Raw genomic sequence first — 26123 nt, 5'->3', positions numbered from 1 at the left:
ATGTGTTTCCTCCTCATGGCTTTCTTGGGCACACTGGGATGTTGGCCTTGCTTCCATCAAACAATGGGCACACACCCATACAACCATTTCCTCGGGATGTAAACCACACTAAGATCATTCATGGCTACTGAAGAAGTATTCAACAGTAAACATGATATGAATCTAACTTAAATTTTTTATTAACCATATCAAAATAACTTAGCTGAATTTGACTATTTAGTGCGTGAATGCACATAGAAAAGGTCTAGTGCAAAAATGGTAAAAAAAAAACTTTGTAAATCTTTAAATGAAATTGACCACTGATCCGGTGGTAAGGATGGGGGACCCGCACCGGCGAGGATCAACGACGCGTGGAGGTCAAAGGTCAAGAGGGACGACCCTAAGGTCCTACCGAGCGGACAGGTCATCCGACCGGCTGGCCGGAGATCTTCCAGGCCGAACGAAAGACAACTCGACCATGAGTCGAGTTTCCTACGCTTAAAGGTAAAAGAGCTTATGTGCCGAGCGGACAGGCCGCTCAGCTAGGTCACAGATCAATGTGGCGCAATCTCATCCGAGCACATGACCGGGGGTCTTCCCGCTCGGTCCAATACACCCACATTCCTGGATGCCAGGAGCGCCGAGCGGCCGGCCCGCCCGGCCTGTGAATAGACGAACGACACAAAAGGATAAAAGGGACAGCTGGTAACATCATCCTCGAGACACTTGCCGCCGACAAACAGTATGGTTGTCGGCCGGACCGGATAGAGTATCGTACGGTGGAAGTTTCCACTGTCACGTCAGAGATATGCTCGGACGATTGCGGAATGACGTCAGACATGCTTTTCTGACACACCCATTCTATGTATGTTTGGGGAAGCGCGCACGCATCGAGAAGCGTGCCCGTGCCTCCCCGAGGTCCTATATAAGGACCCCCAGACTTCGACAGAGAGAGACATTTCTCATTACTGTAGCCACAGTAGTGTTATTATGCTCCTCTTCTTCTTCGCTGCCTAACTTGAGCGTTGGAGGGTCGTCGCCGGGAAACCCCTCTCGACTCGGCTTCTTTGCAGGTTCGTCGGAGGTCCACACCGTCAGCAGAAGACAGCGGAGAGCGCCATGTCCCCAGCGTCCATCGACTCAGTGTTCGGACAGGATCAACCACTTTACCTCTTACTTGTAAATCTTGTTTGCATGAATACCCAAAATTTGTTTTCCATAGGGCATATGCATTTTTATTTGCAATGTAAATTTGATTTGCTTGCATCTATTAATTCATATATTCATCATGAGAAACACCATCCAAATTGAGGGGACTTGAGCTAGGTAGCACTTAGAGTATTCATATCAATTTTTTTAAATACAAAATTTACCTTAAATTTTATATTTTACGTAAAAAATCTTTACATCAACTACTTATCAATACCCTAAATTTAGATTTCAGGTACAATACTTCTCCTAATTTAGTAAATGAAATTCATTTTTTTAATATTAAAATATTATTTAATTTGGGAGAGAGAAAAAAATAAATGGAATAAATTGAGTAATGGTAGATATTAAATAGGGAGAGAAAATAATAATAAAAAAATAGAAAAGAGAGAAAAAATAATAACAATATAAAGATAATGAAAATTTTAGGATAGCTAATTTAGTATATAGTAAAAAATATTATCTAAATTTAATAAAGTTGATGATTTACCTAAATTTTACTCTACTCATCTACTTTCCCTAATTTGAATTTTGAGCCACTTAACCCCAATCTAGCGTACTTTAACATTTAAAATACACAAAATGATCCCAATAAATAATATAAATATTTTAATGAGCTTATTATTAAAAATAAATTAATTTGATAAAATAAATAAAAAAATTTATTCAAGTTTCCGGGCCGTCATATTGATCATCCCCCTGATAAAAAAACACCTTTATTAAAAACTTATATTTATTATATTTTTAATTAATCTAATTTTATTAGGGCCATATACGTTGGGCTTCCAAGTTCCAACCATCTTACCCTTCCGTGCTGCGCTCGCCATCGCAATCGCAATCGCAATCGCAATCGCATCCCTCTCCAGTCTGACGCTCGCTCGAACTTCCCAGTTCCGACGCCTCTTGCCGCGCTCATCCCATTCCTCTCTTTCGTTGCCTCCCGATCGATCTCTTCTGAGCCCTGATGGGTGACCAGATCAGGCATCAGCTGTGATGATTTGCCTTCGTCGAATCCGATTCCAGCCCGACCGACGACTTAGAGCGCCCCCTCACCTTGTTCTCCTCGTGCCGCCTCCTAGGTCATCATCGCCACCCTGTCCTCGTGCCGCCTCCTAGGCCACCATCGCCACCCTGTCCTCGTCGTCATACGCTCTGAAGGAGGCGGCGGCGGCGGCGGCTGGAAGTTAGCAGACATCGATTCAGGTTTTGCCGTCCAACTCTGGCTATATTTAATGCACTGATTCACTCTTCTTGAATTTTATCCCTCCTTTTGCATCCCGTTTCCTAACAGGCGCGGCGCAGGAGAGAATTTGTTCTTGGCTTCTCAAGGCACGGACACTGCTCGCCGAGGTGGCTTCGCCTCTCATGAAGCCTGGACAGCGGGGGAAGCATGCTACCGATAAGGATCCTGGGGACATAGCCGTCGAAGAAGAGATCTTTATGGCCTCAGAGATAACGGTGAATCGGGACACTCCAGATGGGTATCTTTCGTTTTGCTGCTACCATCTCCATCGAGCAATTTGGGAGGTGAGGAGGATGCTTTCCTTGTGACCTCAGGATGCAAATGATTAGTGGCATCCTCCTCGTCGTTTATGGTGCTATCGGGTTGCTGATTTTTAATCCGTTGCATTCAAGGAGTGTGCAGGATGAGCGGTTTGATGGGGCGGAAGATGCAGAAGATATTCGAAGCGCTTGCCCCATCTACCACTAGGAATTACGGTAGGAGCTTGCTAGAGTATTGCTGCTTTAGGTACTTATCCCAGGATAGCTCCAACGTCCATCCAAATTTAAAGGTCTGTGAATATATTTTTCCTTGAAAAGTGTTTCTTCTTGTCAGTGATATATGGTAGACCAGCTTATTGGCATTACTTAATGATCGGGTTGAGATTTGCAAATGGTCATCAGTTTAGAGACTCTTTCTTGAGAATACATATCTACATTTTATGACTCAAGCTGATATACAGAATATTGTCAGTATCTTTTCCCTTTGGTGTTTTTGTGATTACTTCAGTTATTGCTACTACTTCCAGCTATGTGCATGTGGTGCTTATCACGGGCATTTTGCATGCTGTAGAAAATGTTGAAGTTTCTCGGTGAAGAAATGTTGAACCATTATTATGAGATGTGGTGGAGTGACCCCAAAATTCCTTGTCTCAAGCCTTCGCCATTGATGATTCTTTTAGTTTTTCTAATACCAGATTCTCCGAACAAAATAGATATAAAAACTTTTCTTAAAAGGAAAGATCTGGTTAGGTAGTTGTCAGTAAACAGATGTTCAAATATAGTAAAGATAGTGAATAATTATGAGTTGGAAAAATGAACAGAAAAACTGAAGTACTTGCTTAAACATGAATTATATGACATGAATGAGAGATCAACACAATATTAATTAGAAACAAGAACTCCAACAAGAGATATAGGAAATTTTCTCGTTGGAATTGAAAGATTTGGAGACAAAGAATCAATTTGTTGATGTTGGTGGTTGTTGAAGTGATGGAACAATAAGGAGAAATAGTAACTTTTAGCCATGAGCCTCAGACTCACCTTGAATTGCCTTAGGTTGCATTTGGTTCACACAAATCACTCTTGAATGTTGATTATCAATCCAATCAATTCCATTGTTTGGTTTGTATTTATTAAGGTGGAATGAAATTAATAAATCCCTCAAGAATCAGAATCAACATTCTGCACCTAATTTCTCAAATTTACTCATCCAAATCCAACTCATGCCCTCCTTGTGTACCTCCCCCATAGTTGCCGTTGAATGCCACCCTCTTGTACTCCCCCCACTACCTCCATTGGTCATGGAACCCACCTTGTGTATTTCTCCATCTCTTCCTACACCTTCCTTATTGAGCTTGAATCCGCATCCTCACCAAGTGTTAGGATGTATACTAAAAGCCTAGCTTTTGGTATAAACATTTATTAGAAATAAAGAATCACATTTGTCAGATGTCTATATTTATGATAAATGTAGTTGCCCATTTTAGTTTATATTGTAGATAACATGGTGTGTGGTGTTACACACAGAAGATCATGTTATCAAGTGCTTTATAAATCATAAATAGTAGCTCACGACCAAAAATGAAAAGGGACAAACCATTAGTACGGTCGTAGTGTAATTAGGTATTAGTTTATCTTGACTATATAATTATACTAGTACACTTAAAGTATTGAGCAAGACCATTGAGGTAGTTTCTTTTTATACTGACTAAATAAAAGAACACGACCTCAGTTATTATGGAAGTGTGTGCTCTTAATCCTAATATAATGACAAGCACATATATTTAATATTTATTTTTTTAATTTATCAAAGGGTGAGATTTAGTTCGATAAATCAATAGGCTCGATAAATTGGAAATGATATTATTTATAGTGTGTGTTGTTGATTATAAAAGGAAACTGTGTCCTAGTAATTTAGGTTGATAATGTCCCCAAGAAGAGCTTATAAAGATTGTCATGCAAATCCTGCAGGTGGACTTGGTCCGACATGACGATAAGGTTGAGTGGTACTACTCTTGGAACTAGATATTAATTAAGTGAGTTGTCAGTAACTCATTTAATTAATGGACATCCGATATCTTAAACACAGGGAGACTATCACACTCATGATAAGAAGGAGCCCAAAATGTAATATGAGATTGATGCGGTAGTGCAATAATAACTCTCTAGTGGAATGAGTTATTATTGATGAACTTGAGTTGTGTGTTCGGGGCGAACACGGGATACTCAAGCTCGTCGGGAGGTCAAAACCAATTTCTCCTCTAGGTCCCTGTCGTAATTTCATTAGAGCCTCAAGTCCATCCAATAAAAGCCCATCTTGGTGTCCAAGAGGGGGCCAACCTAAGGCTTGGTGACCAAGCCTAGGGCCGGCCATATACTTCTCTAAAGGGGACGACCCCTTTGCTTGGTGACCAAGCAAGAGGGGGCCAACCACATTATCCAAATAAGAGGGTTGTTTTGAATTTTTTAAATCTTCTCAGAAAGTTACAATTTGTAAAAGAGAGATTTAAAATAAAACTTTCCTTATTTGAATTAGGCCACATGTTTTAAAAGAGAGTTGTAAATTTTATTAAACTTTCCTTTTATGTAACCTTCATGGTTTTAAAAAGAGTGTAATAAAATTTATATAACTTTCTTTTTATATAACCATGTTAAAAAAGGAAATTTTATTAGAGATGCTTTAAATTTTAAAACTTGGTTTTAAATTTTAAAACTTTTCTTTTTTTAACATTAGGAATTTAAAAGAGAGAGTTTGTAAAATTTTATAAGAGCTTTCCTTCTTTGTTTATAAATTTTACAAAATTATTTTCTTCCTTTTAAGTGGCCGGCCACCCTTGCTTGGTGCCCAAGCAAGCGGCCGGCCAATCAAGTCATTGATTGATGATTGAATCAATCAAGAGAAAGGAAAAGGAAAATTAAAAGGGAAAAGGAAAAATAAGAGGAAGATTTTAATTTTTTATAAAAGTCTTTCCTTATTTGTCTTGGGCAAGTAATATAAAAAGGGGAGGAGAGGCCTCATGTAATAACAATTCATATTGTATTGTTGGAGATCTCTCTTGTGGCCGGCCCTCCTTTCCTCTTGCTCTCTTTTGTCTTTTGTGGTGGTGGCTGAATATTAGAGAAGGAGAAGAAGTTCTTTGGGTGGTGTTCATCTTGGAGGATTGTCGCCCACACGACGTCCAAGGTGAGACGAGGGATACGACAGAAGATCTCGAGGTTATTAGCATACAAGGAAGAGATATAACTAGTATTTAATTTCCGCATCATGCTAGTTATTTTTCCTTTGTATAAATACCAAATACAAGAGGCATGCGATTCTTATTTTTCGAATTTAGTTTCGATATTATGTTCTTTTGTTTTCTTTTCCTTGTGATTCGATTGTTCTTTGTGGTTAACCTAGGGTTACTATGGGAAGGTTAAATATCTAATTTCCTTAAAAGGCTTTGTCTAGTCAGTGGTGATTGCTCCCATATCCAAGAAGGCCAAGTGCCTCGTCACGCAGTACTGGAAGCCAATTTTGGAAATAAATATTGAATCGACTTTGTGACCTAGGTGATTTGGATCAAACGTGTTAAGTTTCGCAGGAGATCCAAATCTAAACCTAAAAGAACATATAAGTTAAACTTGGAATCAAACGTGTTAAGTTCCGCAGACGATACAAGTTTAATTTAAAAGAGCACATGGTAGCTAGGAAAAGTTCAGACCTTGTACAAAATTTTTATACAGTGGAACCATTAGGTTTTCCGAGTAGCAACCAACAATTGGTATCAGAGCTAGGGCTTGTCTCTGTGTATTTGGAATTTAGGTTAATTATGCACATGTCATACATAATTTAGGCAGGATAATAGTAGGATGTGCTAATTCTGTGGTTGAAGGCTCCAACTATTATGACTTATGTGTATTGTGTGTGATTGGACCCTCGGACATGTCGAGGGCATATTTATGTGTGTGTGCATGATTGTAATTAAAAATACAGCAGGAGCTGTATTTAGTTTTATTAGGATTTTATTTTTGATCTAGATAACATGTACATTCCATTTATGGAATATAGGATTGATGGATGTAAATTTATTTTTATGATTGATCTAGATTACATGTACATTCCCTCGTGGAATATAGGATCAAAATATAAAATTTAATTTCTGTCGCGGATCGTTTTCTTGCGAGGCGTGGGATTTTTTGAGGACCAGAGGCGCAGCGGAACAAGGAGCTATTATTTGTGTGACCAAAGGAATATCATCTATTAATTTTATTTGTCAAAAAGTTAGGTTGACAAGATAATAAAATTAATGGGTAAAACCTCCTCTTACAAATGCTTGATTTTGTATACGTTCACACTAACGTGACATGCAAAATTCTCGGTATTTGAGGTGTTGGTAAATTTAAATAATATTGTTTGAGGAATCAATATTATTCTAAATTTAGAGTTTTTGACCAAATATAATCATTGATAAAAATCTCTTTTGCAAATGTTTGAATTTGTATACGTTCACACTAACGTGACATACAAAATTCACGGTGTCTAGAGGGATTGATGAATTTAATATCATTTTAAATTCTGACCAAGTATTTTGTGATTCTTAGGATCCCCTTGTTATAATAGACAATAGACTTAGTGGTCCCAATTATGAAACAAAACTTGGACATTGTCAAACTTCTTGAGGTCTGTCTTAGCGTGCTAGATAATGATTCTAGTGAAGAGGAGATTAAGTTTCATAGGAAATGGGTTAGGGCAGATGTGATGATGCGGAGTTACATTTTGACTTCTATGTCAAAAGTGCTGCAACATCAGCATCAGGCCATACCGACTGCCTATGACATGATACTCAATCTCTCTTCGGACACCAGAATCAGGCTGCTAGGCAAGAGGCCATGAGAAACTTAATAATGACCATCATACCTGAGGGGAGTATCTTCAAAATAATGGTTCATTTAAGTAAAGTAGACTGTCCTCATAGGAAAAAGAACGATAGAGGTATATCTTATTCTCTAGTAGTCGAAACATGTTTAGTGGTGTTATCTACCGGTACCTGGTATGTAGATACGGAAGCCACTGATCATGTCTGTAATTCATTGCAGAGGTTCCAGGAAACTTGACGACTACATGAAAAGGAAATTGCCATCTACATGGGCAAAACTATGAAAGTAACGGCTGTTGTAGTGAGAGAAACTTATTTAGGAATAAAATATTATTTTAGAAATTATCATTATGTACTAAGTTTTAGAAAGAATATTGTTTTCAGTTTCTAAAACTTTTATGAATGAATATTCTATTTCTTTTGATGACAAAGTTGTTGTCAAGAAAAACAAGGAAGTTATCCATTCTTGTACATTGGTGGACAATTTAAAATACTCTTAATCCAATAACTCCCACGATGCAATAAATGATAATTAAGAACTCATCTTCTAAAAATTAATAAGAGAAATGAACTTTCAGAAATGAACCAAACATATCTTTGGCATCTAAGGGTAGGTCATATTAACTTAAGTAAGATTCAAATGTTATTAACCAATGGATCTTTGGGTTCATTGGTGGTTCATGTTGGTTGCTACTCGGAAAATCTAATGGTTCCACTGTACACAAATTTTGTACATGATCTGAACCTTTCCTAGCTATCGTGTGTTCTTTTAAATTAAACTTGTATCTCCTGCGGAACTTAACACGTTTGATTCCAAGTTTAACTTATATGTTTTTTTAGATTTAGATTTGGATCTCCTACGGAACTTAACACGTTCGATCCAAATCACCTAGGTTATAAATTCAATTAAATATTAATTTCTAAAATTGGCTTCCAGTACTGCATGGCGAGGCACTTGACCTTCTTGGATATGGGAGCAACCACCACGGACTAGATAAAGCCTTTTAAGGAAAGTTAATATTTAATTTCCTTATATAACTCTAAATTAACCAAAAGGAACAATCAAATCACAAGAAAAAAGAAAAAGAACATAACATCGAAACTAAATTCGAAAAACACGAATCGAATGTCTCTTGTATTTGGTATTTATACAAAGGAAAATAACTAGCATGATGCGGAAATAAAATACTAGTTATACCTCTTCCTTGTATGCCAAAAACCTCGAGATCTTCTGCTGTATATCCTCGCCTCCTCTTGGACGTCGTGTGGGCGACGATCCTCCAAGATAACACCACCCAAAAGAGCTTCCTCCTTCTTTGTTATTCGGCCACCACCACCACAACTTAAGAAAAGAGAGCAAAGGGAAAAGTAAGGGAAGAGAACCGACCATCAAGAGAACAATGATGCAATCCATCTTCTTCTTCTTCTTCTTCTTCTCCTTCTTGTATCCGGCCACCATGAGAAACCACAAGAGGTGTGGCCGGCCCTAGCATAAAGAAAAGCTAGGGGCCGACCCTTAGGAGGAGAATAGAGAGAAGAGAAAAGGATTCATTAATTCATAAGGCCTCTCCTCCCCTTCTTTTATATTACTTGTCCAAGGCAAATAAGGAAAGATTTTCACAAGAAATTAAATTTATTCTTAAGTTTTTCCTTTTCCCTTTTATTTTCCTTTTTTCTTTCCTCTTAATTAAATCAATCATCAATCAATTAAACATTGATTGGATGATAATTTAATCCTATTGGCCGACCCCTTGCTTGGGCACCAAGCAAAGGTGGCCGGCCACTTATAGGAAAGAATAAAAACTTTTTATAAAAAATTTACAAGAAGAAATCTTCTTATAAAATTTTACAAGCTCTCTTTTCTAAAGTGGATGTTAAAAAAGGAAAGTTCTAAAAATTAAAATCATGTTTTAAAACTTCTCTTATAAAATTTCCTTTTTTAACTTGATAATAGAAAATTTAAAATTTAAAACTTATCTTCCCTTTTTTCTTAAACCATGAGGATGGTTAAAAAAGGAAAGTTTTAAAACTTTTAAAACTCTCTATTAAAACATGTGACCTAATTCAAATAAGGAAAGTTTTAAAAAATTAAAATATCTCTTTTAAAACATATAGTTTTCTACAAAGAGAAGATTTTAAAAATTCAAAACAACCCTCTTTGTTTGAATTATTGTGGTCGGCTTCTACATACTTGGGCACCAAGCAAAGGGCTGGCCCTTTAAGAGGAGATGTGGCCGACCATTGCTTGGTCACCAAGCAATGGGCCTACCCCCTTCTTGGACACCAAGATGGGCCTTTCTTTGAATGAACTTGAGGCTTTTAATAAGGCTACGACAGAGACCTAGAGGAGAAATTGATTTTGTCCTCTCGATGAATTTGAGTATCCCATGTTCGCCCCGAACACACAACTCAAATTCATCAATAATAATTCATTCCATTAAAGAGTTATTATTGCACTACCGCATCAATCCCATATTACATTATTGGGCTCCTTCTTACTATAAGTGTGTTAGTCTCCCTGTGTTTAAGATAACGAATGCCCACTAATTAAGTAAGTTACTGACAACTCACTTAATTAATATCTAGCTCCATGAGTAGTACCACTCAACCTTATTGTCATGTCGGACTAAGTCCACCTGCAGGGTTTAACATGACAAACCTTTTGAGTTCCTCTTGGGGACATTCTCAACCTAGTTTCACTAGGACATAGTTTCCTTTTATAATCAACAAGACACCATATAAATAATATTATTTCTCAACTTATCGGGCCTATTGATTTATCGAGCTAAACCTCACCCATTGATAAATCAAAGAAATAAATATTAAGTATACGTGCTTGTTATTATATCAGGATTAAGAGCACACACTTCTATAATAACTAAGGTCTAGTTCTTTTATAAGTCAGTATAAAAAAAACTTACCTAAAATGGTCCTACTCAATACACTCTAAGTGTACTAGTGTAATTTTATAGTCAAGATAAACTAAAACCAAATTACACTACGACTATACAAATGGTTTGTCCCTTTCCATTTTTGGTTGTGAGCTACTTTTTATAATTTATAAAGAGCTGATAACATGATCTTCTGTGTGTGACACCACACACCATGTTATCTACGATATAAACTAAATGGACAACTACATTTAGCATAAATGTAGTCATTTGACTAATGTGATTCTTATTTCCTACATAAATGTTTATACCAAAAGCTAGGCTTTTAGTATACAACTTAACAATCTCCCACTTATACTAAAAGACTATGTTGTCAACAATGCTGCCATACATCTGATTCCCATCCCTTCAACATGCCGATCAAAAGCTCCCGCTAGAAGGGCCTTAGTGAAAGGATCTACCCGGGGCACCTACTGATGCATTCTTGGCGACAACATCTTAATCTCACTTTACGATGTCTCGTATCGGGTGGTTCTTACGCTCAATGTGATTACTTGCCTTATGGTCTTGTGGTTCTTTCGAGTTTGCTACTGCACTACTATTATCACAAGAAATTGTAATAATCTTGGACAAACCAAGAATCACATCTAAGTCCATCTTGAAGTTTCTGAGTCATATAACTTATTTAGCTGCCACAAAAGCTGCTAAATACTCAGCCATCATGGTGGAGTCCGAAAAGCATCTATGCTTAATACTCCTCCATTGTTATGACTCCACTTCCTAAAGTTAACACAATACCCTAAGGTTGACTTCCTATGGTCCCTTTCTTACTGGAAATCCGAATCCTTGTAACCCACAGGGAATAAATTATCTGCTTGGTAAACTTAGCATATAAACTCTAGTCCTTCTCAGGTACTTATATATGTTTTACCGTAATCTAATATCCCTGTCCTAGATTACTTTGATATCTGCTGACTATGCCCTCGGCAAAACAAATATCCTTTCTTATACAGAGCATTGAATATATTAGACTTCCTACAGCCGAAGCATTAGGAACTGCCTACATCTCATTTATCTCCTTTGATGTCTTCGGAGATATCTCTTTAGATAAAGGTACTCCGTACTGAAAAGGCAAGAATCCTTTTCTTGGAGTTTTAATGCTAAAACGAGTTAGGATTTATTCAATGTATGAAGCTTGGGATAAGTGCAACATCTTTTTCTTGCGATCCCTTATTACTTTGATCCCAAGAATATTTTCGCATTTTCCTAAGTCCTTCATATTGAATTTCTTGGACAACTTTACCCTTACGACTGACAATATTTTAATATTGTTGCCAACTAGCAAAATATTATCCACGTATAGTATAAGAAATATCACCACGTTTCCGTCACAAGACTCATCCAAACACTGAATAAATTCATGATACTGGATTTCCTTATTAATCCGGATGTTCCAAGATCTTTGAAGCTTGCTTCAGTCCATTGACCAATTGAGCTTTCAAACTAGATGCTCTTTGCCTTTTTCAATAAATCCCTTTGGATGCTGCATATGAATGTTTTCTTCAAGACTTCCTATAAAGGAATACTGTCTTGACATCCATTTACCAAACCTCATAATCCATATGAGCAGCAAAGAATCCAGATAGACTTAAGTATGACTACTGGTGAAAAAGTTTTCCTTTTGCAACTAGCCTTGCTTTGAAGGTTTTCACCTTCCCATCTATCCTTCTTTCTTTTTCATAGATCCACTCATATCCTAATGGATTTTACACCATTTGGTGGTTCTACCTGCTCCCAGACCTAATTAGAATACAAAAATTCTATTTTGGAGTTTATTGTACTTTGCCAAGATACTGCATCTTTATCTTGGAATGCTTCGTCATATGTCGAGGGATCATGTTCATATTTACCATGGATCAAGTCTGAAGACTCTCCTACTAACATGAATTTAATAGGTTGCCTTACAACTCTCCCACTACGACAAGACATTTCCTATAATTGTGTATTATTTATGACACGTGTTGCAGTTTCTTGTGGTATCTCATCTTGTACTGTTGGTACTAAGTTAGACGTGTCCTCTCTTATTTTCTTGAGAACAATTTTATTTATGGGCTTGTGGTTTTAATACATAGTCCTCTTCTAAAAATCATGCATTGATGTTAACTATGACCTTCTGATCTTTTAAGGACTAAAATTAAACCACCTTTCGTTCTTATAGGATATTTCATAAACATGTGAACTTCTATACGTTATTCTAACTTGTCAGTATCTCTTTTGTACTGAACAACCCTAAATCTGAATATGTTTCAGACTTAGACTTATGCCCATTCCATAATTGTATGGAAGTAGAGGATACTGACTTTAGAAGATACTAAGTCCACTACCGTTTTTAGAGTATATCCCTAAAACGAATTTGGTAATTTTTAGAATAACTCATCATCTATCTAATTATTTCCATAAGAGTCTTATACCTTTGTTTTGTCACACCATTCTGTTGGGGTGTACCAGGTGCAAACAAATTTTGATTGAATCCCGACCTTTCCTAAACTCTCCTAAGAGGTACTCGCCACTACTATCAGACCGTAGTGACTTGATACTTTTACCATGATGTTTCTCCACATCAGCCTTGTACTCTTTGATTTCATCAAAGCACTCAAACTTGTGATGCATCAGGTAAATGTATTCATATTTCAAATAGTCATAAAAAAAATGAAATATTTGAAACAACCTCTTTCCTGGATAGTCATAGGTCCATACAAATCAGGATGAACCAATTCCAACAAATCTTTAGTACTATACCCCTGTGTTTTAAAAGCTCTCTTGGTCATTTTATCTTCTAAGCAAGATTAATAGGTTTGAAACACTAATGAACCCAAAGATTCATTAGCTACTAACCTTTGAATCTTACTCAAGTTAATATGACCTAGCCTTAGATGCCAAAGATATGTTTAGTTCATTTCTAAAGGTTCCTTTCTCTTATTAAATTTTAGAAGATGAGTTCTTAATTACCATTTATTGCATCGTGGGAGTTATTGGTTTAAGAATGTTTTAAATTATCCACTAATGTACAAGAATGAATAACTTTCCTGTTTTTCTTGACAACAACTTTGTCATCAACAGAATATCCATTCATAAAAGTTTAGAAACTGAAAACAATTTCTTTCTAAAACATAGTACACAAAGACAATTTCTTAAAACAAAATCTTATTCCTAAATAAACTTCTCCCACTGCAATAGCTGCTACTTTTGTAGCATTGCCCATATAAACGGTAATCTCTTCTTCGTGTAGTTGTCGAGTTTCCTGGAACCCCTGCAATAAATTGCAGACATGATCAGCGGCTCCTGTATCTACACACCAGGTACCGGTAGATAGCACCACTAAACATGTTTCGACTACTAAAGAATAAGATATACCTCTATCGTTCTTTTTCCTATGAAGACAGTCTACTTCACTTAAATGATCCATCATTTTTGAAGATACAATCCCTCACGGGTGTCCCCTTAGTTATGATGGTCATTATTAAGTTTCTTATGGCCTCTTGCCTAGCAGCCTGATTCTGATGTCTGAAGAGAGATTGAGTATCATGTTATAAGTAGTCGGTATGGCCTGATGCTGATGTTGCAGCATTTTTGATATAGAAATCAAAATGTAACTCCGCGCCATCTTATCTGTCCTAATCAATTTCTTATGACATTTAATCTCTTTTTTACTAGAATCATTATCTAGCATGCTAAGATAGACCTCAAGAAGTTCGACAATGTCCAAGTTTTGTTTCCTAATTGGGACCATTAAGTCTATTGTCTATTATAGCAAAGAGATCCTAAGAATCACAAAATACTTGGTCAGAATTTAAAATGACATTAAATTCATCAATCCCTCTAGACACTGTGAACTTTGTATGCCACGTTAGTGTGGACGTATACAAATTCAAATATTTGTAAGAGGGATTTTTTTTACCAAGGATTATATTCGGTCAAGACTCTAAATTTAAAATAATATTGATTCCTCAAAACAATATTATTTTAAATTAACCAACACCTCAAACACCGGTAATTTTGCATGCCACGTTAGTGTGGACGTATACAAAATTAAGCATTTGTAAGAGGAGGTTTTACCCATTAATTTTATTATCTTGTCATCCTAACTTTATGACAAATAAAATTAATAGTTGGTTTTCCTTCGGTTACACAAATAATAGCAGTGACTCCGTTGGGGAGGATACTATTAAATGTGCCTAAGTGTATACCATTACTTGGTACTTAGTCCATTAAATAGGATTGTGCCCCTTCAGTTGGAGAAGATCACACACTCCTAAATAATTTCCTATAACCATCCATTTAGGAAGTTTGTTCTAGTGATCTGCAAGCAAGCTCATCCGTTGTGGAGGAAGACACTCAGAGCCGACACGCAAGTTTATTTGCATCACTTACAAACCAGTAATGGAGACCGTGGAATTTATTTAAATCCTTCTCCCACTTAGTTATTTAAAGTGAGGAATTTTAACTATGCTAGTCATGTAAACTAACAAACACACACATCACAGCATAAAAGACAATAAATAAGAAAACAGATTCCCAACTATTATGGCCTTTATCCACAGCTGTCTCTGTGTGTCGCCAACCCTAGCTGCTGCCATCTTTGGCCACCGCCATCGGGTCTAGTTGTCGTATCCATCTTGCTCCTTGTTCTGCTGCGCCTCTGGTCTTCAAAAAGTCCCACGCCTCGCAAGAATCGATTCGCGACAAAAATAGAATTTTACATTTTCCGATCCTATATTCCATGAAGGAATGTACATGTAGCCTAGATCGAACATAAAATAAAATTTACATCCATCGATCCTATATTCCATAAAAGGAATGTACATGTATCTAGATCAAAAATAAAATCCTAATAAAACTAAATACAGCTCCTGCTGTATTTTAATTACAATCATGCACACACATATAAATATGCCCTCGACATGTCCGAGGGTCCAATCACACACAACACACAATAGGCCATAATAGTCGGAGTCTGCAACCAAAGAGTTAGCACATCCTACCATTGTCCTGCCTAAATTATGTATGACATGTATGCATAATTAAACTAATACCAAATACATAGAGGCAAATCCTAGCTCTGATACCAATTGTTGGTTGCTACTCGGAAAACCTAATGGTTCCACTGTACAAAAATTTTGTACATGATCTGAATCTTTCCTAGCTACCGTGTGTTCTTTTAAATTAAACTTGTATCTCCTGTGGAACTTAACACGTTTGATTCCAAGTTTAACTTATATGTTCTTTTAGGTTTAGATTTGGATCTCCTGCGGAACTTAACACGTTCGATCCAAATTACCTAGGTTATAAATTCAATTAAATATTAATTTCCAAAATTGGTTTCCAGTACTGCATGGCGAAGCACTTGACCTTCTTGGATATGGGAGCAACCACCACCGACTAGACAAAGCCTTTTAAGGAAAGTTAATATTTAATTTCCTTATATAACTCTAAGTTAACCAAAAGGAACAATCAAATCACAAGGAAAAAGAAAAAGAACACAACATCGAAACTAAATTCGAAAAACACGAATCGAATGCCTCTTGTATTTGGTATTTATACAAAGGAAAATAACTAGCATGATGCGGAAATAAAATACTAGTTATACCTCTTCCTTGTATGCTAAAAACCTCGAGATCTTCTGCCATATATCCTCGCCTCCTCTTGGACGTCATGTGGGCGACGATCCTCCAAGATAACACCACCCAAAAGAGCCTCCTCCTTCTTTGTTATTCGGCCACCACCACCACAACTTAAGAAAAGAGAGCAAAGGGAAAAGTAAGGGAAGAGAACCGACCATCAAGAGAACAATGATGCAATCCATCTTCTTCTTCTTCTTCTCCTCCTTCTTGTATCCGGCCACCATGAGAAACCACAAGAGGTGTGGCCGGCCCTAGCATAAAGAAAAGCTAGGGGCCGACCCTTAGGAGGAGAATAGAGAGAAGAGAAAAGGATTCATTAATTCATAAGGCCTCTCCTCCCCTTCTTTTATATTACTTGTCCAAGGCAAATAAGGAAAGACTTTCACAAAAAATAAATTTATTCTTAAGTTTTTCCTTTTCCCTTTTATTTTCCTTTTTTCTTTCCTCTTAATTAAATCAATCATCAATCAATTAAACATTGATTGGATGATAATTTAATCTTATTGGCCGGCCCCTTGCTTGGGCACCAAGCAAAGGTGGCCGACCACTTATAGGAAAGAATAAAATTTTTTTATAAAAAATTTACAAGAAGAAATCTTCTTATAAAATTTTACAAACTCTCTTTCCTAAAATGAATGTTAAAAAAGGAAAGTTCTAAAAATTAAAACCATATTTTAAAACTTCTCTTATAAAATTTCCTTTTTTAACTTGATAATAGAAAATTTAAAATTTAAAACTTATCTTCCTTTTTTTCTTAAACCATGAGGATGGTTAAAAAAGGAAAGTTTTAAAACTTTTAAAACTCTCTATTAAAACATGTAACCTAATTCAAATAAGGAAAGTTTTAAAAAATTAAAATATCTCTTTTAAAACATATAGTTTTCTACAAAGAGAAGATTTTAAAAATTCAAAACAACCCTCCTTGTTTGAGTTATTGTGGCCGACCCCAACATGCTTGGGCACCAAGCAAAGGGCCGACCCTTTAAGAGGAGATGTGGCCGGCTATTGCTTGGTCACCAAGCAATGGGCCGACCCCCTTCTTGGACACCAAGATGGGCCTTTCTTTGAATGAACTTGAGGCTTTTAATGAGGCTACGACAGGGACCTAGAGGAGAAATTGGTTTTGGCCTTCCGATGAATTTGAGTATCTCATGTTCACCCCGAACACACAACTCAAGTTTATCAATAATAACTCATTCCACTAGAGAGTTATTATTGCACTACCGCACCAATCCCATATTGCATTATTGGGCTCCTTCTTACTATAAGTGTGTTAGTCTCCCTGTGTTTAAGATAACGAATGCCCACTAATTAAGTAAGTTACTGACAACTCACTTAATTAATATCTAGCTCCATGAGTAGTACCACTCAACCTTATTGTCATGTCGGACTAAGTCCACCTGCAGGGTTTAACATGACAAACCTTTTGAGTTCCTCTTGGGGACATTCTCAACCTAGTTTCACTAGGACATAGTTTCCTTTTATAATCAACAAGACACCATATAAATAATATTATTTCTCAACTTATCGGGCCTATTGATTTATCGAGCTAAACCTCACCCATTGATAAATCAAAGAAATAAATATTAAGTATACGTGCTTGTTATTATATCAGGATTAAGAGCACACACTTCTATAATAACTAAGGTCTAGTTCTTTTATAAGTCAGTATAAAAAAAACTTACCTAAAATGGTCCTACTCAATACACTCTAAGTGTACTAGTGTAATTTTATAGTCAAGATAAACTAAAACCAAATTACACTACGACTATACAAATGGTTTGTCCCTTTCCATTTTTGGTTGTGAGCTACTTTTTATAATTTATAAAGAGCTGATAACATGATCTTCTGTGTGTGACACCACACACCATGTTATCTACGATATAAACTAAATGGACAACTACATTTAGCATAAATGTAGTCATTTGACCAATGTGATTCTTATTTCCTACATAAATGTTTATACCAAAAGCTAAGCTTTTAGTATACAACCTAACAGTTCAAACCTGTGAATCTTGCTCGGAAGGTAAAATGACTAAGAGACCTTTTAAAGCACAGGGGTATAGAGCCAAAAATATGTTAGAATTGGTTCATTTTGATATGTATGGTCCTATGACTATCCAGACAAGAGGTAGTTTCGAATAGATGACTATTCGAGATACGGGTATATTTACTAGATGCGCCGCAAGCCTGAGTGCTTAGAGTACAAGGGTGATGTGGAGAAATATCATGGTAAAAGTATCAAGACACTACGGTCTGATCGTAGTGGCGAATACCTCTTAGGAAAGTTTAGGAGCTACTTATCAGAGGTCAGGATTAATTCTTAACTGTCTACACCTGGTACACCCCAACAGAATAGTGTGGCAGAACGAAAGAATAAGACTCTTATGGAAATAGATCGATGATGAGTTATTACCAAATTCATTTTAGGGATATACTCTGAAAACGGTAGTGAACTTAGTATTTTCTAAAGACAGTACTCTCTACTTCCATAGAATTTTGGAATGAGCATAAACCTAGTCTGAATTTTATTCAGATTTATGGTAGTCCAGCACAAAGGAGATACTGACAAGTTGGAATCACATACAGAAATTCGCATGTTTGTAGAATATCCTATAGGAACGAAAGGTGATTTATTTTATAGTTCTAAAAAGATCAGAAGGTCATTGTTAGCATCAATGTCCGATCTTTAGAAAAGACTATGTATTAAAACCACAAGCCCATAAAATTGTTCTCGAGAAAATTAGAGAGGACACGTCTAACTTAGTACCAACAGTGCAAGATGAAATACCACAAAAAACTGCAACACGTGTCACTAATGATACACAACAGACAGTACTTCGTCGTAGTGGGAGGGTTGTGAGGCAACCTGATAAGATTCATGTTTTTGGGAGGGTCTTTGGACTTGATCCCTGGTAAACATGAACCTAATCCCTCGACATATAACGAAGCACTCCAAGATAAAGATGCAGTATCTTGGCAAAGTACAATGAACTTTGAAAAAGAATCTTTATAATTTAGGAGCTAGTAGAACCACCAAATGGTGAAGTTATTAGGATGTAAATGGATCCACGAAAGAGAAAGAAGGATAAACGGGAAGGTGAAAACCTTCAAAGCAAGGCCTGTTGTAAAAGGGAAATATTTTGCTTAAGTCTATCCGGATTCTTTGCTGCTCATACGGATTATGAGTTTTGGCAAATGGATGTCAAAACAGCATTCCTTGACGGAAGTCTTGAAGAAAACATCCATATATAGCAACTAAAGGAGTTCATTGAAAAAGGCAAAGAGCATCTAGTTTGGAAGCTCAATCGGTCTATGGACTGAAGCAAGCTTCAAGGTCTTGGAACATCCGGTTTGATGAGGAAATCCAGACTTATGAATTTATTTAGTGTCCGGATAAGTCTTGTGTATAGAAAAAGAGTAACAGAAACATGGTGGTATTTCTTGTACTATACGTAGATAATATTTTGCTAGTTAGCAACAATATCAAAGTATTGTCAGTCGTAAGGGTATGGTTGTTCAAGCAATTCGATATGAAGGACTTGGGAAAATGTGGACATATTCTTAGGATCAAAGTAATAAGGGATCGCAAGAAAGAGATGTTGCGTTTATCCCAAGCTTTATACATTAAATAAATCCTAACTCATTTTAGCATTTAAAACTCCAAGAAAGGTTTTTTGCCTTTTCGGTACAGAGTACCTTTATCTAAAAGAGATGTCTCCGAAAACATCAAAGGAGATAAAGGAGATGTAGGCAGTTCCTTATGCTTCGGCTGAAGGAAGTCTAATGTATTCGATGCTATGCATGAGACAAGATATTTGTTTTGCCGAGGGCATAGTTAGCAGATATCAAAGTAATCTAGGATAGGGATATTGAACTGCGGTAAAATATATATAAGTACCTGAGAAGGACTAAAGTTTACATGCTAAGTTTACCAAGCAGATAATTTGTTCCCTGTGGGTTATAAGGAATCGGATTTCCAATTAGAAAGGGACCATAGGAAGTCAACCTTAGGGCTTTGTGTTTACTTTAGGAAGTGAAGTCATAACAATGGAGGAGTGTTAAACATAGATGTTTTTCAGACTCCACCATAAAAGCTAAGTATTTAGCAGCCTCTGTGGCAGCCGAATAAGTTGTATGACTTAGAAACTTCAAGATGAACTTTCAAGTGATTCCTGGTTTGTCCAAATTTATCACAATTTATTGTGATAATAGTGATGCAGTAGCAAATTCGAAGGAACCACTAGCTGATAAAGCAAGTAAACACATTGAGCGCAAGTACCACCCGATACGAGACATCATAAAAAGAGGTGAAAATGTTGTCGCCAAGATTGCATCAGTAGATTACCCGGCAGATCCTTTCACTAAGGTCCTTCTGGCAAGAGCTTTTTGATAGACATGATGAGGGGATGAGAATCAAATGTATGACAGTACATATGAAAGCATAGTCTTTTAGTATAAGTGAGAGATTGTTAGGATGTATACTAAAAGCCTAGCTTTTGGTATAAATATTTATTAGAAATAAAGAATCACATTGGTCAAATGTCTACATTTATGATAAATGTAGTTGTCCATTTTAGTTTATATTGTAGATAACATGGTGTGTGGTGTCACACACAGAAGATCATGTTATCAAGTGCTTTATAAATCATAAATAATAGCTCACGGCCAAAAATGGAAAGGGACAAACCATTAGTACGGTCGTAGTGTAATTAGGTATTAGTTTATCTTGACTATATAATTATACTAGTACACTTAGAGTGTATTGAGCAGGACTATTGAGGTAGTTTCTTTTTATACTGACTAAATAAAAGAACATGACCTCAGTTATTATGGAAGTGTGTGCTCTTAATCCTAATATAATGACAAGCACATATATTTAATATTTATTTCTTTAATTTATCAAAAGGTGAGATTTAGTTCGATAAATCAATAGGCCCGATAAATTGGGAAATGATATTATTTATAGTGTGTGTTGTTGATTATAAAAGGAAACTGTGTCCTAGTAATTTAGATTGATAATGCCTTCAAGAAGAGCTCATAAACATTGTCATGCAAACCCTGCAGGTGGACTTGGTCCGGCATGACGATAAGGTTGAGTGGTACTACTCTGGGAACTAGATATTAATTAAGTGAGTTGTCAGTAACTCATTTAATTAATGGACATCCGATATCTTAAACACAGGGAGACTATCACACTCATGATAAGAAGGAGCCCAAAATGTAATATGGGATTGATGTGGTAGTGCAATAATAGCTCTCTAGTGGAATGAGTTATTATTGATGAACTTGAGTTGTGTGTTTGGGGCGAACACGGGATACTCAAGCTCGTCGGGAGGCCAAAACCAATTTCTCCTCTAGGTCCCTGTCGTAATTTCATTAGAGCCTCAAGTCCATCTAATAAAAGTCCATCTTAGTGTCCAAGAGGGGGCTGGCCCAAGGCTTGGTGACCAAGCCTAGGGCCGGCCATATACTTCTCTAAAGGGGCCGACCCCTTTGCTTGGTGACCAAGCAAGAGGGGGCCGGCCACATTATCCAAATAAGAGGGGTTATTTTGAATTTTTAAAATCTTCTCATAAAGTTATAATTTGTAAAAGAGAGATTTTAAAATAAAACTTTCCTTATTTGAATTAGGCCACATGTTTTTAAAGAGAGTTGTAAATTTTATTAAACTTTCCTTTTATGTAACCTTTATGGTTTTAAAAAGAGAGTAATAAAATTTATATAACTTTCTTTTTATGTAACCATGTTAAAAAAGGAAATTTTATTTGAGATGTTTTAAATTTTAAAACTTTCCTTTTTTTAACATTAGGAATTTAAAAGAGAGAGTTTGTAAAATTTTATAAAAGCTTTCCTTCTTTGCTTATAAATTTTACAAAATTATTTTCTTCCTTTTAAGTGGCCGGCCACCCTTGCTTGGTGCCCAAGCAAGGGGCCGGCCAATTAAGTCATTGATTGATGATTGAATCAATCAAGAGAAAGGAAAAGAAAAATTAAAAAGGAAAAGGAAAAACAAGAGGAAGATTTTAATTTTTTATAAAAGTCTTTCCTTATTTGCCTTGGGCAAGTAATATAAAAAGGGGAGGAGAGGCCTCATGTAATAACAATTCTTATTCTAAGGTTGGATCTCTCTCTTGTGGCCGACCCTCTCCCTCTCCTTTTCTCCTTGCTCTCTTTTGTTCCTTGGTGGTGGTGGTGGTGGTGGTGGCCGAATATTAGAGAAGGAGGAGAAGTTCTTTGTGTGGTGTTCATCTTGGAGGATCGTCGCCCACACGACGTCCAAGGCAAGGCGAAGGATACGATAGAAGATCTCGAAGTTATTAGCATACAAGGAAGAGGTATAACTAGTATTTAATTTCCGCATCATGCTAGTTATTTTTCCTTTGTATAAATACCAAATACAAGAGGCATGCGATTCTTATTTTTCGAATTTAGTTTCGATGTTATGTTCTTTTGCTTTCTTTTCCTTGTGATTCGATTATTCTTTGTGGTTAACCTTGGGTTATTATGGGAAGGTTAAATATCCAATTTCCTTAAAAGGCTTTGTCTAGTCGGTGGTGGTTGCTCTCATATCCAATAAGGCCAAATGCCTCGCTACGCAGTACTGGAAGTCAATTTTGGAAATAAATATTTAATCGACTTTGTGACCTAGGTGATTTGGATCGAACGTATTAAGTTTCGCAGGAGATCCAAATCTAAACCTAAAAGAACATATAAGTTAAATTTGGAATCAAACGTGTTAAATTCCGCAGGCGATACAAGTTTAATTTAAAAGAACACATGGTAGCTAGGAAAGGTTCAGATCTTGTACAAAATTTTTGTACAGTGGAATCATTAGATTTTCCGAGTAGCAATTAACACCAAGTTCTCCTCGCTCCTTAGCTAGTGCCCCATCTGCTTCGGTCCTTCCCTTATCCAATCAAAGTCATCATTGCCCACTGTTGTTGCTGCTACAACCTTGCGAAGATCTTCTCCTTCCTCATCATCCTTGGACGTGCATTACTTGTCCCCATAAACTCGTCCTCCTTTGCTTCAGCTCCACTCTCACTAGACCACTTCTCCCTAACTCTCGTGGCCATAGTGGTGGCGGCAAATGCTACGACAAGGTTGTTCCCCTCTCATCAAGAAAAAACATCATTTTAGACTTGGTGATGTGCTAGGTGTGCCCTTGACTGAGTGGTGATGGTCAAACGACAACCACGATGCCTACATCCTTCAACTGAAGAACACACTCTAGGTGATGCCCTTCTTCAACAGTCTTGGCAAGCAGAAGCTCTCCAAGGTGACCAAAGTTCTTCCAAATTGTGGTTAATTTACTTTCTTTTTTCTCTTCCATTTCATTTTATAGTCCAACCAAAAAATAGGAATGGATTGTTAATGTTTTCAAGGAAGGGGATAAAACCTTTGGGCACTACACACAACAAGAATGAAGAATTTTTTCCTCAAATGCTATTAACCAGTAATTGTTTAATGGACATTCTTATTAGTTATCACACATATATATATATAGCATACTTATTAACACGTTCATCTAATGACACAATAAACATTCAACTAAAATGACTTGATTCATGAAAATGTATCAAAAAATAGAATTATTCTAGTGTACTATGGTCAGTTTGTTTGACCGAATGATCCTATTTCACCATTCTCTGCCTTACTATGTATCCTATGCCTGCATCAATTAGTCAATTGGGCTTAATTCCTTCTATGTTATTCTTTCTTATGAAAGATTCACTTCAACCAAACCACATGATCCATGGGAATCAATTGAAATTTTGTGACTAATTTCATGTGATCAAGTCAACCAGCTTTGACTTATCGCTTCGACTATTTGATCTAATTTGATGGTTCCTATGAGAAGATATCCGCATCAGCATCAACAGGTTGATTGGTTCACTCAGTTCCACATCACAATCACACAATTAGTAAAAGGATAATTCACATCAAGGTGACAAGGTTTATTGAAGAAATAATAAGGTGGAGTGACAAAGACTCTTTGAAGTCTTTCAAACATTAGGTTTAGTGGGAAAATATATGAAGAAATATAATTACTGATCCTATTGTGGAAAAAGATATTCTGTGACACTGAAGATTACATTTGACTCTTTATGGATTTTTAGATATCCATTAAAAAGTCCTTCCTTACTAATTTTACTGAAGAAAATCACCACAAGCAAGAAGTTGCTGGATATTTATTGTCTGTATAAAATATCACTTTGTCCAATATTATTTTTTGATATATAATTCTGTAACTCCATGTGAATTATTGAGAATCTTTTTTTTACTGGAGACTTATTGATTAACAAATGCCAGGAACTAGTATTTCAGAGGCTTATTTTTGTGACTATGCTTGCATGGGAGGAGCCATATACTAAGGAAAATTCACAATTTTTGCAAGATAACTCTTCCTTCCAGGTTAGTTTATCACTGTGTAAATATATTGATCTATAGCATTTTAAAACAATATGATGTGGAGTTTCAGTATATTGATCTATGGCATGTTTAACACAACACACTGTAATAACAAATAAGGCGTATGTTTTACACCTTATTTATGAACAAGAGTTATTTCTTTCAACCGTTATCAACATACATATATTATTGTTCTTTTTCTACATTTTGATGATTAAACAAGGTTGAGGATGTTATGCAGCTTATGCTATTTTTGTACAAGGTTACTTATCTTGGGACAACATATGACTTGAGTGCATAATGTTGAAATATGTTGCAGTAGCTGGCTCTAGATGGTTGATGCTTTGCATAATCAGGATGATTTGTTAAACATCAGAAAATAATCAAACCTTTATTTTATATTATATCCTTTGCATCTAAAACGGGGAGATTTGACGCAATGGTAAAGTTGCTGTCATGACTTGGAGGTCACGAGTTCGAGTCTCGGAAACAACCTCTTGCAAAATAGGGTAAGGCTGCGTACAATAGATCCTTCCCTAAGACACCGCATTGGCGGGAGCTTCGTGCACCAGGCTACTTTTTATCCTTTCCATCTAGGAATTAAGAATCAGAAAAGTATATAACACTAAAAATGTAGAGACTTAGTGATTGTAGATGCTAGAAAAAGAAAATTTAAAGACCGGGTAATGTTAGATGTATAAAAAAAATGAAAATTCAAAGTATCTTGTTAATGATAATGCAATTAAGGAATTTTTTTGTAAAAAAATATTTCATGACAATTTCTATAAAAAAATTTGGCTTTAGAGATTGAAAATTGTGATAGATTTATGAATTTTAGATTTGTTTGTAATTTTAGATACACTTAATAGAGTAAAGACAAAATATGATGATGAGTTACCAATAACTGAGAGCTTTAAGCATCTAGAATCGTTTTTGCAAAATGATGGTTGAAATAGAGGAGGGTACCTGATGCTCTTTGTGATAATAAGGTACTTGTAAAACAAAGGGAAAATTTATAAAGTGATGATATACTTATGTTATATAAAGTTGAATATTGGGTTATGAATCAGACAGAAGATAAAGAGTCGCAGAAATGAGGATATTAAGGTGGATGTGCAGACATAAGAGGATGGATAGATAAGAAATGAGAACATTAGAGAGAGTCAGTGTCGCACCTACCGAGAGAAAGTGATGGCAAAGAACTTTTTTTAAAGAATTGAAGGTAAATAAAGAGTAGTTCCGAATGATGATCCCATTGAGGTTTAAAAGAATTTAAGAGTTTTAAAGTATAATTTAGTAACTAAGTTATTTATCTAATTTTGGGGAATTAATAAGATATCTAAGGAATGGAGAAATAGCCTTTTTGTCCATATTTATGAGAATAAAGGTGATATACAATGTTCTAATTATAGAAGGGTCAAGTTGATGAGTCCATGAAACTTTGGGAAAGAGTTATTTCAAAGTGAACAAAAAATGGAAACTAAATATTTCTAAGTGTTAGAATAAGTAAAGGGGTATTTTTGTCTTTTGGTGTATATCTTCTTTTCTATATAAAGGCCTAACTCGTGGGGTTCCCAAGACACGAG

General features: G+C 36.2%; 1 protein-coding gene across 3 annotated transcripts; it reads left to right on the top strand.

Annotated features, from left to right (window-relative positions):
• Positions 1-1965: 1965 nt before the first annotated feature.
• Positions 1966-24684, top strand: LOC122046390. Of its 3 annotated transcripts, XR_006130272.1 has the most exons (5): positions 1966-2391; positions 2480-2715; positions 2824-2938; positions 3026-3158; positions 3263-4124. XR_006130272.1 is itself a non-coding variant. In XM_042607075.1 (4 exons), the coding sequence occupies exons 2-4, from the start codon at positions 2666-2668 to the stop codon at positions 24574-24576; spliced, it is 336 nt and encodes a 111-aa protein (XP_042463009.1). In that variant the 5' UTR covers positions 1966-2391; positions 2480-2665; the 3' UTR covers positions 24577-24684. The 3 variants fall into 3 exon arrangements, 1 of the variants encoding a protein (XP_042463009.1); XR_006130271.1 differs by lacking the exons at positions 3026-3158; positions 3263-4124 and adding an exon at positions 24439-24684 and having other exon boundaries at positions 2824-2981; XM_042607075.1 differs by lacking the exons at positions 3026-3158; positions 3263-4124 and adding an exon at positions 24439-24684 and having other exon boundaries at positions 2834-2981.
• The last annotated feature ends 1439 nt before the right edge of the window (positions 24685-26123 follow it).

Source organism: Zingiber officinale, chromosome 2B, assembly GCF_018446385.1.
Source record: "Zingiber officinale cultivar Zhangliang chromosome 2B, Zo_v1.1, whole genome shotgun sequence".
Lineage (NCBI taxonomy): Eukaryota > Viridiplantae > Streptophyta > Magnoliopsida > Zingiberales > Zingiberaceae > Zingiber > Zingiber officinale.
The sequence above is the reverse complement of the archived record's forward strand: the minus strand, read 5'-3'. Positions and strand labels throughout refer to the sequence as shown.

What these genes read in the sequence shown, in the direction of transcription:
- LOC122046390 (XM_042607075.1), top strand. Translation starts at nt 2,666, where the DNA reads ATGGGTATCTTTCGTTTTGCTGCTACCATCTCCATCGAGCAATTTGGG. An exon ending in TCCATCGAGCAATTTGGGAG is followed by an intron (nt 2,716 to 2,833) that starts GTGAGGAGGATG and finishes AGGAGTGTGCAG; the next exon opens with GATGAGCGGTTTGATGGGGC. An exon ending in ACGTCCATCCAAATTTAAAG is followed by an intron (nt 2,982 to 24,438) that starts GTCTGTGAATAT and finishes AACAAATGCCAG; the next exon opens with GAACTAGTATTTCAGAGGCT.